General features: G+C 42.9%; 1 protein-coding gene across 3 annotated transcripts in view; it reads left to right on the top strand.

Annotated features, from left to right (window-relative positions):
- The window catches only part of PROSER1 (proline and serine rich 1), a 30,356-nt gene extending 20,556 nt beyond the window's left edge, over positions 1-9,800 (top strand). For 2 of the 3 annotated variants that reach the window (XM_044926738.2, XM_045162562.1), the window contains 4 exons: positions 1,878-1,922; positions 5,326-6,994; positions 7,657-7,807; positions 8,405-9,800. In XM_044926738.2, coding sequence (XP_044782673.2) covers positions 1,878-1,922; positions 5,326-6,994; positions 7,657-7,807; positions 8,405-8,527 — 1,988 coding nt within the window. In that variant the 3' untranslated portion in view covers positions 8,528-9,800. The remainder of the gene's footprint in view (positions 1-1,877; positions 1,923-5,325; positions 6,995-7,656; positions 7,808-8,404) is intronic. The other variant, XM_044926737.2, reaches the window with a different exon arrangement.
- Positions 9,801-16,416: the final 6,616 nt, after the last annotated feature.

Here is a 16,416-nt window from a genome sequence, read left to right as displayed (position 1 = left end):
TTCATAAAAATTGCATATTTGTTCTTAGTCCTTCCATTTTATTTTTATGCTCATTATTATTCTTTTATCCAAGTTTTTCATTTTTCTTATTTTTGTTTACTTGAATTCATTCAAATTGCTTTAAAATTTTTAAAAAACTTTTCCTTCCTTGCTCCTACTCAAACTTAGAATTTCTATCTTTAAATATCACTAGTGATCATCTTCATATTCTTAGTGGTTGTCAGTGTACAGAAAGTAAAAACAGCTGTCCTGCATCCCACCGATGACTTCCCTACTGCCTCTCCTTGATCATCAATTTGTGTCTCTTGATGGAATACATTTTTCCTTCTGTGCCTCTGAACTCATGGCTTCCTAACTTTGTGACTTCTCTTTGAAGCCCTGTCCTCATATACTCACTCTAATTTTCTTCTAGTAGAAAATTTCTCTAATTAGCTTTTTCAAAAAGGGTAGAGCTGTAGGATTATAGATGAGAAACCCAATTCTAACTAATTTTATTAGGCCCTTAGTCTCTTTCTATAAACTTACAAAGAAGACATTCCTTATCTTTAGATTTCACAAATGTCTTTAGTCTTAGAGTTCAGATATTTCACCAGGATATTTAGGTGTGGATCTTATGGTTAATCCTTTCTAGAACTCTGTAAGCCCCTTAGATGTGAAAACTCAAGTCTTTAAAGCTTTGGAAAATTTTGTCTTTATATTCCTTTAATTAATGATATTTTATCTCTTTTTTTCTCCTTCTAGTACTCTTATTTTTCAGTGTATTTGTTCTAAGTCTCTTAGCTAGTATTCAGTACTTAAAAAAATTTTTTTTTGCCATTTTAAATGGAACTTTTAATTTCAACTATGTAATTTAGCTTTCAGTAGTGTTATTTCTGATCGTCACCATTCTTTGCATTTATTAACTTGGAGTAGATTTTTATATCTGAAGTCTTCAGCTTCTCTGCTCGTTTTCTTACAATATTATGTGTGTATATATTCTTCATTTGTATTACAGGATTTTAAAGTTCTTTTTCTTTCATTAAATCTCTGGATAGACACTGTCTAAGTTTATTTGTACTCAAGTCCCTTAAACAAGCTTGATCTTTTTTGCTCTCTATGTCAGGGCTTGTGGGTTCCCTTTTTGCACTTTACGCCTGTCACACTGATTCTTTCCTGGGCAGTTACTGACAAGCCATGAGAGGTCATTTGTTTGCCACTATATCTCTGACTAATGGCTTGGTAAGATGGGTCCTTTCCCATGGGGCTGGAGAGGGTGTGCTTTAGGCTATTGGTCTCATGGGCTTCAAGTCAGCCTCAGCTTGGGCAGTTCCCCCTGACATCTCCTAGCACGGGGCCTTTTCTAGAACTGAGTACAGCAGTGGACAAAGCCACTTTCTCTCTGTTTGCTTGGTGACGCACCCACCTTGTGAGATTGGCCCCTCGGGCGGCAGTGGATTCTGCCCTCAGCGTCCGCCTCCCCCTTCCAGGTCTCGCCTGCATTGTAGGCACGGTGCCCGCAGTGCTTGTCAGCTTAGCTGGTGACAGCGGCTCCTGCCTGCACTCCTACTGCACTCCCTCCTGGAGGCACACCAGGCCTTCCACCATCTTTCCTAAAAGCCTTCTTAAATGAATCTATAAAACAACAGTGTTTGCTTAAAGCCCGATATGGAGAAGTGGTGGGGACAATTGCTCATAATCCTTGCAGTCTTCCTATAGTTACTACTATGATTTTCGTTTATTTCCTTTTTTTTTAATAGGCATATATTGTTTTTCCTAACATAGTATACATAACATATTCTGGATTTTTTTTCTTTTACCCCAGTCTCTGATTATTATGATGGTGAATAATTTGATTAAAGCTGGAAATCAACTTTTATTTATTTATTTATTTCTCATAGAGAATGAAGACCTCTCCAGTCAGTCAAAACCTACACAGAATCAAGGTAAGCACCAAATTTGATGTCTGTCCTGGCTGCCTGCTCTGTTTTTCACTGAGATCAATTTGAGTTTGAGTGTATTTGAAATCTTTATGCTTTAGGGAAAGTTCCTGGTTAAAAAATTTAATTAATCAATGCTTGCTAAAAGTGACTTTAAGAGTGATACATTTTAAAAAATGAAATTTTAATGGTAGTACATTTTAAAGACATCACATGCAATATATAAAATATAATCTATAAAATGTCTATCTTACAGAATCATCTAAGAAAGCTTTTAAATCCATATTAACTGGATTTAAAAATAACTATATGTCTCTTGCTGTTTGTAAAACTTTGAAGCCGTCTCAGTGCTATGTGGCATTATATCTGCATTCACTTCACATCATATGATATTCAAAGCCTCATTTTCTTAAATATATGAACAACATTTCCTTTTGATAAAAACCCTTTTTTGACAAATGCTGTGTCAAATAGATCTTTTAGACTTAATTATTTCAATAAGTATTCAGAGTAGTGTAATTTAACGTAAGGAAAGAAGAAAGAGTTGAAGAAGGGGCAGCAGAGCAGGAAGCGCAGTCAGTGAGGCGAGGCCTCCACGTGGCAGCGGCTCTGTGACGTTTTCCCCTCCCCGCAGTGGAGGACATGTGTGCTCAGGAAAGAGATGCTGTCTGCTGTGAGGCAAAACCTGGGACCAGTTCTTACATAGCAGAGTAGCACATGAATCTGAGCATCACAGTGCACAGGTAGGAATCTTGGTGGGAGAATTCCATTCCCCGAGAATGTGTGGAAACACTGCTTTTTAGCTGGTAATTTCTAAGGCAGTAGCATAGCAGGGAGGAAAAGACCCTAAGTGAGATGTCAGGACATAATAGTATTTGATCCTGGCTCTGGTACCACCTGGTTTTGTAACCTTGAGCAGCTGATTTAGCTTCTAGCAAAGGGAGATTAAGGAAACTTCAGCCTTTATGCTCAGCTTTGTTAATAGATCTGTTTTTGAAGAGAATAAACAGATTAAGTATCATCAGCACCTTTGTTGGAAGAGCATACTTTGCTTTTCCTTTGCTGTGTTATGTTAGCATGCTTAAGATTGCTTTTCCTTTTTGAACCATATTAAGAAACAAAACAAGTATAGTGCTTAAGAACACAAGTATGACAGACCTTGCTGAAGTCTTGGTTCTGTCACTTCATAGCTGCATGACCTTTTTATCATCATCATTATTGATATCACTGTGGTAAGATCTCTTATTGAGATCTACCCTTGTAACCAATTTTTAAGTATACAGTATAGTATTGTTAACTGGAGGCATGGTGTTGTACAGCTAATTTCTAGAACTCACTCATCTTGCATAACTGAAACTTTGTCCTTTGAACACCACTCAATAGCTGCATGATCTTTTAACAAATGACTTAATCACACTAAGCCTGGGATTGCCCATCTATAAAATGGGGGTATCAGTGTCTGTCAGGGTTATATGAGGACAAATGAAATGATGGGTGTAAAGTACTTAGCACAGGATCTAACACATCGTGTTTTGTGGTATTTCCCACAAAAGGAAACTGGTATTTCCCATGGTATGGTTTTGGGGGTGGGGGGGGTTGTTTTTGTTTTGTTCCACTTTGACTGCAGGCACTGTGCTTAATAGTGCGTGGCTTTTGTGTCATTATATGTAAAGCTCTCCAGCAGAGGTTGCTATAAAGAACACTGTGGGAAGCTTGGCTTTCCCTTGCCATCTGTCATTAACTACATGGTCCTCAGCATGAAGTTAAATAAGACAGAGAATTCTCTAATGTTTTCCCCACCAGATGTTAACCAATGTTAACCTAAATCATTTTTTCGTACATATTTACAAACACGAAACTAGGTATATATTCCTTGTGCTTCTAGTTCTTATAAAACAAATGGAATACAGAGCTACAAACCTATTTTCATATGTACTCTCAATTTAAAATGATAGTGATTTTCTTGAAACTAGATTACGGCTCATGATATGAATATGGTATGAACTACAGATCTTTTGTGTAGAAGGAAATGGCAACCCACTCCAGTACCCTTGCCTGGAAAATCCCATGGACGGAGAAGCCTGGTAGGCTACAGTCCATGGGGTCCCAAAGAGTCGGACACAACTGAGCGACTTCACTTACTCGCAGATCTTTTGAGTTTAATGTTTATATATTTATGTTTTACTATTTGTCAGTTCTCCTCCCATATTGATTGTCTAAAACAGCTGTAAAATTTGTTCAGCCCAATGCAGCACCCTTTGGCCATCACTTAGTACAAATGTATTATGTGGATGTGGGCTTCCTCCATTCTTTTCCTATGGTCCCTTCTCCATCTGTGATTAACACAGTGCATCACTTTATGTCCCATGTCAGCTTCCTTATGTCCAGAGTCTTTATTATGCGTGGACTTAAAAAGTGAAGTCTTAGTCCATGAAAAGGTCTTTCACTTGATTATCACTCCAAAGGGAACATTCTCTATTTACAACTGAAACAGACTTCAGTGTGAATATAGCATGGACGGTAGTTGTCATTATGATATTACCTACCTAAGTCTTGCATTCCATTTGGCACCAACAAGATCAGAAGCTAAGGTTTTCATTAATTGATTCAGGAGGGAATCCCAGACATTCCCAAAATGCTTGTATTATTTGTAGAGTTTATCAGAATGGAAGTACTGTAGAAGTTTTGAGAATAAGTCTTTGGGTGGGTTTGAGAACTGTAGCTGAAGTAATCATGAGGTATCCAGTGCAGCAAACACTTACTAAACATGTAAATGCCAGGCGCTGGGCTAGGTGTGAAGACTAAAGATGAACTTGATATGGCTTTTGCCCCTAAAGCCTAGGACAAACTAAGTAAAGTTAGAGGTTAAGAGGAGTCAGTATGAGAAAGTACTTGGGGGAAAATCTGTAGAGATTTTGGTAATCAACTCCCACAGTGGCAACCAAGAATACTGCAGAGATGGCCTGAGTATACTTGATGACCTTGTGTGCCTCTAGAGGGGATAATGTCCTGACAGCTCTTCAGAGAGGAAATGACTTGTAATACTACTCTAGACAAGTAGCCTGAGAGAATGAGTACACCAACACTAATCACAAAATAAATTCTTTGAATTTTTTTAAAATTGGGAAGCTATGAAAGGAAAGTTTTATTTGCTCACTTGTCAAGGCTTCCTCACTGTGAACGGGAAGGCTGCTGATCAGAGTCCAGAACTCTGCAGGATCTAACCGAGGCTGCCTGGTGAAAATGGAATCCAGCAATGTGTACACTGCAGTAGCCTCTTAAACCTGTCATTGGTTTTTTTTTTTGACATCTGTTAAATATTACATAAACTTTTATCCATTTTCTTTTGAGTTAACATTTGAACTCTCAGCCGTAATGATAACCTCTTGCCTCTCCTCTCCCAACGCAGCATTCTCCACCCCAGCCAGTCAACTCTTTCCCCCGCATGGCTCCAATCCCTCGACACCCGCTGCAACTCCGGTTCCTACCGCTTCCCCGGTTAAGGCAGGAACTCATCCATCAGCCTCGGCCACCGCAAGCCTCCCAGGGATGAACTTGGCGAATACCGTCCTTCCTGTGTTCCCGGGGCAGGTCTCCGCCATTCACCCGCCTCAGCCCATGACGCCGAATCCCACGGTGATCAGGACGCCTTCGCTGCCGGCCGCCGCAGTGACATCTGTCCACAGCACCACGGCCACGCCCGTTCCTTCTGTGTTTTCTGGCCTCGTTCCCCTGCCGGGTCCTCCCGCCCTCCCAGCCCCGGCCCCTCAGGCCACGGCTGCGCCTCGGGCCACCCCGGCTTCCAGTGAAACGTTCACCAGCCTCCCCTTCCCCGCCACCTCTACCGCTGCCGCCACCAACAACCTCAACTCCGCTTCGCTGTCGTCGGTTTTCGCAGGGCTCCCCTTGACCCTGACGCCGGTGTCCCAAGGCGTGTCCAACCCGACACCCTCCGTCATCGCTGGGGGCTCGACTCCTGGTGTCGCCTGTCCCCTGGGTGTGAACAGCCCCCTCCTATCTGCCCTGAAAGGCCTCCTGACGTCCAGTGATACCAGCCTCATCAGCTCCTCTGCCCTGCCCTCTGCGGTGACCAGCGGGCTGGCCTCGCTCTCCTCCCTGGCCAACCAGGGCGCCGACCCCCCGGGCTCAGCCCCTAACAAGGGCTACGGGCCACCGCAGGTGCCCACACCGGGCCTGGCGCTGTTCCCCGGGCTGCCCTCGCCCGTGGCCAGCGCGGCGGCCTCCACGCCGCCCGCCCTGCCCACACCCGCAGCCCCCTCCTCAGCCTCCTCGGGGCCGGCCGCGGCGGGCTGCGGCTCCTCGGCCGCCCACCCGCACGGCCCCGCGACCCCTGCTGTCACCACCCTGCCCGTGGTGGTCAAGACGGAGCCCACCAGCCCCACGCCCTCGGCCTTCAAGGGCCCGGCCCCCACCGCCGCTGCGGGCGCGCTGGGCCTTTCCAGTGCCCTGGGCCGGGCGTACCCCGCGGCCTCGGTGCCCATCAGCCTGCCGTCCTGCCTTAACCCCGCGCTGCCGGGCCTCCCGGGGCTGAGCGCACCCCTGACGGGCTCGAGCGCCCTGCCCGCCCTGCCCCTGGCCCCGCACGGCTCCTCCACACCCATCACCCCAGTCTTCACTGCCCTGCCTCCATTCACGTCCCTGACCAGCAGCTTCCCCCTGGCTGCCACCCCAGCCCTCAACCTCCCGGTCTCCGCGCCTGCCGCCCCCGCCTCCACCTCTGCGGCGCCTCCGCACCCCGGCCCGGGCTCCGCAGCACCTGCGCTACCCGGACTCTCGGCCCCAACACCTGCCTCTGCGGCCGCGGCCTTCCCCCTCAGCCTGCCAGCTGCCGTGCCCTCACTCTTCTCCGTGGCACAGGGCCCACTGCCGGCCTCGGCACCCTCCTACCCCGGCTTCTCCGTCTCCAGCGCCCCTGGGGCCCCCGCGCTGCCCGCCTTCCCTGGCCTGCAGCCGCCTGCCACCGGTGCCGCCACTGCCCCGTCTCCAGCGCCCGTCCTCCCGGGCTTCGCCTCTGCCTTTAGTTCCAATTTCAACTCGGCTCTGGTTGCGCAGGCCGGGTACGTGCATGGTCTGGAGAGAGGGGAGATGGTTCTTCACACGACTGATCGTGCATGATCTTGAAGTTAAAATGAGTCAGAAGCGAATTGTTGGCCCAAAATTATCTTTTTCTGGGCCGACACTTAAAAGGGCTTAAAATGTTTATCTTAACATGTTTCTTTTTGAGATAAATGTATAAACTATCAATGCCTGCTCAGATAATCAGCAGGGATTCCCTGGTGGCTCAGATGGTAAAGAGTGTAATGCGGAAGACCCAGGTTCGATCCCAGGGTCAGGCAGATCCCCTGGAGAAGGAAATGGCAACCTCCTCCAGTATTTTTGCCTGGAGAATCCCATGGACAGAGGAGCCTGGCCCAGTACAGTACATGGGTCACAAAGAGTCGAACACTACTGAGTAACTTCACTTTCACTTTCTTTCAGATAACTTAAGATTTGCATTTGGTGATTTATGTTGACAAAACAGCAAAACATAAACTCACTGAATTCAGAATAATAGACTTTTTTTACGTCAGTGCGTAAAAGTTATGTAAAACCTATTTATAGTTTCTTACAATAGAGAATTTCTAGGATTTTTTTTAACATCTTAAGATAGTATTTGACAGATGTAGAAGCAATAGCTTTTATGTCTGTCTTGCATGTTGACCCGTTCTCTTTGTTTCAGCTTATCCTCTGGACTTCAAGCTGCAGGTAGTTCAGTTTTTCCAGGCCTCTTGTCCCTCCCAGGCATCCCGGGATTTTCCCAGAATCCCTCACAGTCATCCCTGCAGGAATTGCAGCATAATGCAGCTACACAGTCAGCATTGTTACAGCAGGTGAGCAGCCCTGCCTGGAGCAAATAAGGATGGTAACAGGTATAACATAGCTTCTGTAGTGATAGCCTTGCAATGCAGATAGGGGAACTCCAGCACTGGCCCAGAATGGCTCTTAGCAGAATGTCTGGAGATCTGATGATTACTTCCCTCCCCCAGATCTACAGATTATCCTTGTTTTCCTTCAGGAGAGTAACAAAGGTGGTAGAATATATTCATTCATCTGTGTGTTTTTTCTGCTTAGAGACTTTTAAATCTCAGTCTGGAGATTTTTACATACAGAATCTTTAGATGTAACAGTTAAATTTTAGCTTGTCTTCTTTAGTTAAAGCTAAAGTAATGGACCACTGAGGCAAATTTTCTCCAGAAAACCTGTTCTTTTTTTAAAGAATGTTAAACACTTTACAGGCATTTCTATGCACCTCTACCTCTACCTCTGAAGAAGTCTGAATGTTTCTTAAAAATTTCAGGAGACTGAACAGACTTCCCTTGCCCAGCATTTTTTTTTTTTTTTAAAGAAAAAAGTGGGACTGGCAAAAGCAAGCACAGGCCTGATGGAATTTGGCACTCTGCTCACCTGTGTGTTCTTCTTTCTGTCAGGTCCACTCAGCGTCAGCTCTGGAAAGCTACCCAGCTCAGCCGGATGGGTTTCCTAGTTACCCTTCAGCACCAGGAACACCATTTTCTCTGCAGCCAGGCCTGTCCCAGAGTGGGTGGCAGTGAATACATTTTAACGCATATCCTCCTGCAGAGCAACGTCAGAATTGCCCGAGGACCGCAGTGAACCGTCTGACAAATGTGAAGTTGGCCAGAAGTCAGGAAATGAGGCTAAGGATGATCCTGGGGAAACTGTGATAAGAGTTTTAAAAAAAAAACACAGTTGTGTTCTTTAAAAATGTTTTTAAGTGTGAGCACTCCCCTATGTAAATATACTGATGACAAATTGTACAGAGAATAGTATTTTAAAAAGTGTTTGGGGACTTTTCACCTGCACCCTATGACATTTTGAAAGGTGTACATGAGCGGTGTAGGGGACTACTAAAGAGGGTGTTGGACTCTTTCTAGCCGAATACAGCCTTAACTCTGCCTGTACAGCATCCATGGACGGAAGTAATGGTCGTGCCTCAGACTTACAGGTCGCATGTGGCCCTGGGGGACTTACCACCCTTGATGCGCTTGAGTGGTTCCTGTTAGCATCGATGGAACTCAGTATCCATACTCCAGATACATCCACAAAAGGGAACTTGAGACCCACCATTATTTTTAACCCCTGACATTAACAAACATACATGTACTGCTGAATTTAACCCAGTGTATTTCAGCTAAGTGAAAATGGTGCTTCATAGAGTCCTTAGAATGACTTTCAGGTGTTTTCAACTAAAAACATATATTATATATATACATCCAGAACTACTTTCTTACAGAAATACAAGTAAGGCCTGTGATAATTTGCCTTCAAAACATATTTCTTAATCTCAGCAGTATCCAAATGTGAGTGAGGAACATTGGACTGACCCTTGGGCCACCTCTATTACTCATTGTACTCTGGAAGCTCTTGGTGAATGTTTACAATCATGGGATGTAGTATTTCTATTTGTACTTAGAATCAAATGCTTAACTAAAATAATGATGTGACAACAGATAGAGAAGACTTTGCTCTGTTAGTAAATATGCAGTGTGTACTCTATTTAAGGACCTGTGGTAGTATAACATGATTGAATGTCATTAATTTAAGTAAAATAACTGCCACATTCAGGGGGATCGGGGGAGTAGCAAGAATGATTTCCAATCCTGTGATTAAAAGTATAAACTATAGAATCTATTGTGGTACATTTCAGCATCTAGAAGTTTTACTTTTATAAAGACGGTGTCTAGAAGATGTTGCTAATGTATTTTCCTTCAACATGGGGAACAAACTTTTTAAGTATATTAATAAATATTCCTGTATGGTCAGTTTTTAACAGTTTTTTAAAATAAACTTTATGGATATAACAGATTTTATGTGTTTTATTCAGCACTTGGATAAGTATTTTAAGTTTTTGTCTTGGAGCTAATATATAGGACATTTCTGTCTGAATTTAGTTGGAAGTCAACGTCTACTACTCATGCTCACTTAACACCTCATGTGAAAGTTGAAACACACAACTAACACTTGACACACACTATTTATGGCTTTGATTATCTTCCAGCACAGACTAGAAGTTGTCATTTGTTCTTTTTGAGTCTACACTGTGTGTGTGTGTGTGTGTGTGTGTGCGCGCGTGTGTGTGTGTGTGTGTGTGTGCGCGCGCGCTCAGTCACTCAGTAGTGTCTGACTCTTGGTAACCCCATGGACTGTAGCCCACCAGGCTCCTCTGTCCATGGAATTTTCCAGACAAGAGTACTGGAGTAGATTGCCATTTCTTCCTCCAGGGGGACTTCCCAACCCAAGGATCAAACTTGGGTTAGGAAGTTTGAACCTAATGTGTGTCCTGCATCGGCAAGCAGATTCTTTACCACAGCGCCACTGGGAAACCCTCATAAGTTTAATCTTTAAACTTTACATTTGGCTTGCTAGATGGGTCTCATCTGCCTTTATAAAGTAGTGTCCCAGAACTTTAGAAAAGAATTAACACCAAATCAAGTTTAATGAGTCTTTTTTGTTTTTAAAGGTAACACAATAGTAGTAAACAATGTCTAATTTGGTTCAATTAACATATGAAATAATGGACAATATTAGGTAAGTTGAGAAAAATAAAGTTAACATATCCCCAGGGTCCTTGTACTCAGGAGGGACTTTATGATAAATTTTTAACTTTTAAACTTTAGGCCCAATAAAATTTTATGATAAGGGTTAAAAGTTGTGTTTTTAACTCCTAATTGGTGAGGAGGAGAAAACAGAATAAGAAAAAATCATCCAGAAAGAAAGCACAGAAAAGTGGAAGAAATAAGCACACAGCAAGGTGTTAGTTAGCTCTGATTGCCTGTCTGTTGGAGAAGGCAATGGCACCCCACTCCAGTACTTTTGCCTGGAAAATCCCATGGATGGAGAAGCCTGGTGGGCTGCAGTCCATGGGGTCGCTAAGAGTCGGACACGACTGAGCGACTTCACTTTACTTTTCACTTTCATGCATTGGAGAAGGCAATGGCAACCCACTCCAGTGTTCTTGCCTGGAGAATCTCAGGGACGGGGGAGCCTGGTGGGCTGCCATCTGTGGGGTCACACAGAGTCGGACACGACTGAAGTGACTTAGCAGCAGCAGCAGCCTGTCTGTTGGTTTCACAACAGTGGAGACAGAAAGGAAGAAGCAGGCTCGGATGATTTTTCAGGCAGGTTCAACTGAACAGACTCTTCCAAGAAAATAGAAAAACATTCCTCAACACAATCTTATAGACCATTGTAACCTTGAAACAAAAACAGGCTAGAATAGTGTGAAAGAAAAATGTAAGTCAACCTTTTTCAAGAAGAGAGTAAAACATCAAAACGAAATATGTGCTACATAATGAAGAAGAAAGTGAAGTCGCTCAGTGGTGTACGACTCTTTGTGATCCCGTGGACTGTAGCCCGCCAGGCTCCTCCGTCCATGGGATTTCCCAGGCAAGAATCTGGAGTGGGTTGCCATTTCCTTCTCCAGGGGATCTTCTGGACCCAGGAATCGAACCCAAGTCTCCCACATTGCAGGCAGACTCTTTACCGTCTGAGCCAGCAGGGAAGCCCCATGAGCTACATATACAGAGCATTATTCTTAAACAATATGATACACCACAATCAAGTTGCAGTTACATGAGGAGTGCAAGGATAAAGTAACAAATCTAAAAGTGTGAGACTTCCTGGTGGTTAGTGGCTCCCACACTCCCAATGCAGGGGCGGGTTTGATCCCTGGTCAGGGAACTAGATCCCAGATGCCACAACTAAAGATCTGGTGTGTCTCAGTGAAGACTGACAACCCCAAGGGCTACAACTAAGACCTGGGGCAGCCAAATCAATATTTTAAAAAAGAAATCTAAAAGTGCAATTCAACACATTAGCAAGTAGAGAAAAAATTTTCTCAATCTCTCTAAAAAAAAAAAATCTGATCAAACTTAATCACCATGATGTTTCGCATACACACAGCAAACTAGGAAAAGGAGGAGACTATCAGGTAAAGGAATTATAAAAGTATAACACACTAGTTTTAATTATGCAATTTAGAAATATCCTTTTACAATCAGAGACTGATAAGTAAAACGCATTTCCTCATTTTACTAGCATCCTAGCTAGCATAGGAAAGTACAGAAAAAGAAGTAAAAGGTATAATTATTGGAAAGAAATATATGCTTAGTGAGGTTTACAAATTGTTATATTCAAAAGTCAATCACAGTTTCAAATATGAGCAACAGCAGAAACTCACTGGATCTCCAAAGAAGTCCTATATGTATATTATTTTAAAAACTTTAAAAGCGAGAGAACACAATTACAGATTGTGGTTATAAGGAGGTGGGGTGAGACTTAGGAAAGAATATTCAAATAGCTTATGGTGTTGGTAATGTTCTCGTTCTAAGGTTGGATAGTATATTCATTATTCATTTTATTCAATAAATATACACATACACGCATGATATATAATTGTATATATTATTGTAATAATACTGTATGTATTATTTCACATGCATCATAAAATTTGCATAATTAAAATGTCTATCCAACAGAATAGTTTCTAATGGGTAGACTAATCTGTGGGCTGCGTGTTCAGGTAGAGCCTTTTGTGCTCCAAGATGAATGTTCAAGGAAAATAAAATTTAGTGCTTCAGGGTACATCATCCTGTCTGTCAAGAGTAGGAATAGAATTAAGACTTAAAAACTTAGCTGTCCTACGTGGGGAATATTGCCAATATTTTGAAATAACCGTAAATGAGAAAGTAGCCATTAAAGATTGTATAAAAATTTTAAATTTTTAATTAAAAAAATGAAGTATATAGCTGTACTACATGTAAAATAGTGCCAATTTTTATAATAATTATAAATGGGAAGTAACTTTAAAAAATTGTATTAGCAATCAAAATTTCTTTAATTAAAAAAAAATAGCTGTTCTCATTTCAGGACTTTCCCTAGCTAAGGAATTGACAGAATGAAAGTTTAGAACCACAGAAAAATATTCATCAGAAGCATGTTACTGCAATTCTCAATCTGAAGGAGAGAAAATTCCATGAACTGGCACACAATGGTTTCTATTACAAGCAAAGGGAGAGGAAACATTGCAAATGGGCTGTGTTTCATTCGTTTCCTGAGACTCTTGGTTAGGGACTCAGCTTGTCCTAAATGTTTCTTAGTTGTTAAAATCATTCTTGCTTTCCAGGCTGAGATATTGGAAACATTTTGCAGGAAGAAGAAAAACAGTTGCTTAGTCATCTTCCAAGGGCGATGTGTTTGCCCTAAATACTCGGGAGGCTCTCTACAGCTCCCACCAGGGAATAATTATTGTTACAGTTGTTTGGAACCTTGCACCTCAGTGACTGGCGGTGCTGGCGTAAGTGCTATTTGGACAATATTAAGGGAAAATCGAAAAAGTTGAAAAAGTTGGCTTAAAGCTCAACATTCAGAAAACGAAGATCATGGCATCTGGTCCCATCACTTCATGGCAAATAGATGGGGAAACAGTGGAAACAGTGTCAGACTTTATTTTTTGGGGCTCCAAAATCATTGCAGATGGTGACTGCAGCCATGAAATTAAAAGACGCTTACTCCTTGGAAGGAAAGTTATGACCAACCTAGACAGCATATTCAAAAGCAGAGACATTACTTTGCCAACAAAGGTCCGTCTAGTCAAGGCTATGGTTTTTCCAGTGGTCATGTATGGATGTGAGAGTTGGACTGTGAAGGAAGCTAAGCACCAAAGAATTGATGCTTTTTTTTTTTTTTTTTTTTTTTAGAATTGATGCTTTTGAACTGTGGTGTTGGAGAAGACTCTTGGGAGTCCCTTGGACTGCAAGGAGATCCAACCAGTCCATTCTGAAGGAGATCAGCCCTGGGATTTCTTTGGAAGGAATGATGCTAAAGCTGAAACTCCAGTACTTTGGCCACCCCATGAGAAGAGTTGACTCATTGGAAAAGACTCTGATGCTGGGAGGGATTGGGGGCAGGAGGAGAAGGGGACAACAGAGGATGAGATGGCTGGATAGCATCACTGACTCGATGGACGTGAGTCTGAGTGAACTCCGGGAGTTGGTGATGGACAGGGAGGCCTGGCGTGCTGCGATTCATGGGGTCTCAAAGAGTCGGACATGACTGAGCAACTGAGCTGAACTGAACTGAAGGGAAAATCAATTTAGAAATAGCTAACACTGCACTTGCAAAACACATTGTTTTCATGACTGTGAAGGGGCATCCCATTCAGAGGGAAAGTGGCTTCCTATTCCAAAGACTGTCTATGACCTAGTCCCAAGAAATGATGGAAACAGCAAGTTTTCCTGTTGCTCTTAACATCAGAGGTTAGTCCCAAAGTGGAAGTGACATAGTGATCAAGTAGAGGCCAGGAGGAAACAGTGGAATCTACAGATGGATGGTATAGGAGGAATGGACTTTGAGTTTTCAAATGTGCAGCAAACTGGAAAAGCATTAGACAAAGACAGGAAGAGAGGTGATAAATGTTTGAACACACTTATCAGTCAAAAGCTTCCCAGGTGGCGCTAGTGGTAAAGAATCCACCAGGCAATGCAGGAGAAGCAAAGCGGTTCTGTCCCTGGATGAGGAAGGAAGTAGGAAATGGCAACCCGCTCCAGAATTCTTGCCTGGGAAATCCCATGGACAGAGGAGCCTGGTGGGCTACAGTCCATGGTGCCGCAGAAAGTTGAACACGATTGAGCACAGCACAGCAGTCAATGACTCAGCAATCTTCTATCCAAATGATGCTGTGAAAATTAACCCCAAATTCCCATTTTAGAATGAAGACAGCTGAGTCCTGAGAAATACAGCTCAGTTCCCACTCATGGGAATAATGGTTATCATGTATTAATGCCAGTTATTATTCTGAATTTTTTTTTTTTTTTGTCTGTGAATCATGTGGGATCTTAGTTCCCCAACCAGTTCCCCCACCAGGGATCGAACCCATATCCCTGCAGTGGAAGCATGGAATCCTAACCAGTGGCTTGCCAGGGAAACCCCTATTGTGAGTATTCTCCATATACTATTTCTCACACAGATGACCCTGGTAAAGACAATCTGCATGCCCATTTTACAGATGGGGGAGAAAAACACGAAGGGGTAAAGTTACCCAGTGTCACACAGTTAGTTCATGGTAGAACCAGGATTTCTTTAAATCTAGGCAACATGAGCGCAGAGCCTGTTTCTTAACCTACTATGACTGTAACATCGTTTCCACACCAAGTCATAACCCAGGATGTATGAGGAGCATGCAGAGGACAGGAGTCTAAAGCAGAATGTCTCTGACTGTGCGTGTGCTTGTGTGTCTGTTTTAATCTGTTTCTGGTCCCCAGCCACCTTTTCTTAAGTTCTAATATTCCATATTAATTCTTATAATTACTATCTGTGGATGACAGCCCTGCCTGGTTATTACTGTAATTTGAGTTTCTGGAGAAGGCAATCAGGATTATCAAGCAGTTGGCAAAAGTAACCCACAATCTGGGAGGTTTTTTCAGATGAAGTTGCTAAGAAGGAAATAACTACATGTTTGGGAAGAAAAAAGACCAGGAAAGTTAAAATGAGCTGGGAAATCTCAGAAGTTGTTTTGTATTGTTTTGTTTCCACAAACAAAATATCATTTGGAATATTGGTATGAGAAAGATGAACATCAGAAAATTAGAAGATTAGTGTTTTCGGTATTGGAATGAGTGCAAAATTGCCCTTGTTTCCAAGTTATATGATGAAAGAAGGACTCCTGGGGTAGGAGCCTGGGGATCTGGATTCGAGAAGGAGCTTTACAATTTGGGAGCTGTTATCTTTGATAAAGGCTCCCTGATGACTCAGTGGTAGAGAATCCACCTGCAATGCAGGAGAGATGGGTTCAATCCCTGGTTAAGGAAGATCCCCTGGAGAAGAAAAAGGCAACCAACTCTAGTATTCTTGCCTGGGAAATCCCACAGACAGAGGAACGTGGCAGGCTACAGTCCATGGGGTTGCAAGAGTCGGACATGTCTTAACAACTAAACCACCACCACCACCGTCTTTAATAAATTACTTATTCATTCATACAACAAGTGGCTGTTGGATGATAGCTATGTGTCTGCATTGTTCTAAATGCTAGAGGTGCCATCGCAGAAAAAAAAAATAAACTCAGTTATTCCCTCACAGAAGTTACAGTGTACAAGTCAGGAGTCACCATTTTCTGTAAAGGGATAAACAGGAAATATGTTAGATTGTGCAGGCTATACAGTCTCTAAAAAGCAACCACTCAACTATATTATGGCTGTTTAGTCGCTAAGTCATGTCCAACTCTTTTGCAACCCCATGGACTGTAGCCCACCAGGCTCCTCTGTCCATGGAATTTCCCAGGCTAGAATTCTAGAGTAGGTTGCCATTCGTTCTCCAGGGCATCTTCCTGACCTGGGACTTGAACCCATGTCTCCTGCATTGATAGGTGGATTCTTTACCACTGAGCCGCCAGGAAAGCCCAAAAGTGACCAAAAGCAACATAGAA

The sequence above is a fragment of the Bubalus bubalis genome, chromosome 13 (genome assembly GCF_019923935.1).
Source record: "Bubalus bubalis isolate 160015118507 breed Murrah chromosome 13, NDDB_SH_1, whole genome shotgun sequence".
Lineage (NCBI taxonomy): Eukaryota > Metazoa > Chordata > Mammalia > Artiodactyla > Bovidae > Bubalus > Bubalus bubalis.
The sequence above is the reverse complement of the archived record's forward strand: the minus strand, read 5'-3'. Positions and strand labels throughout refer to the sequence as shown.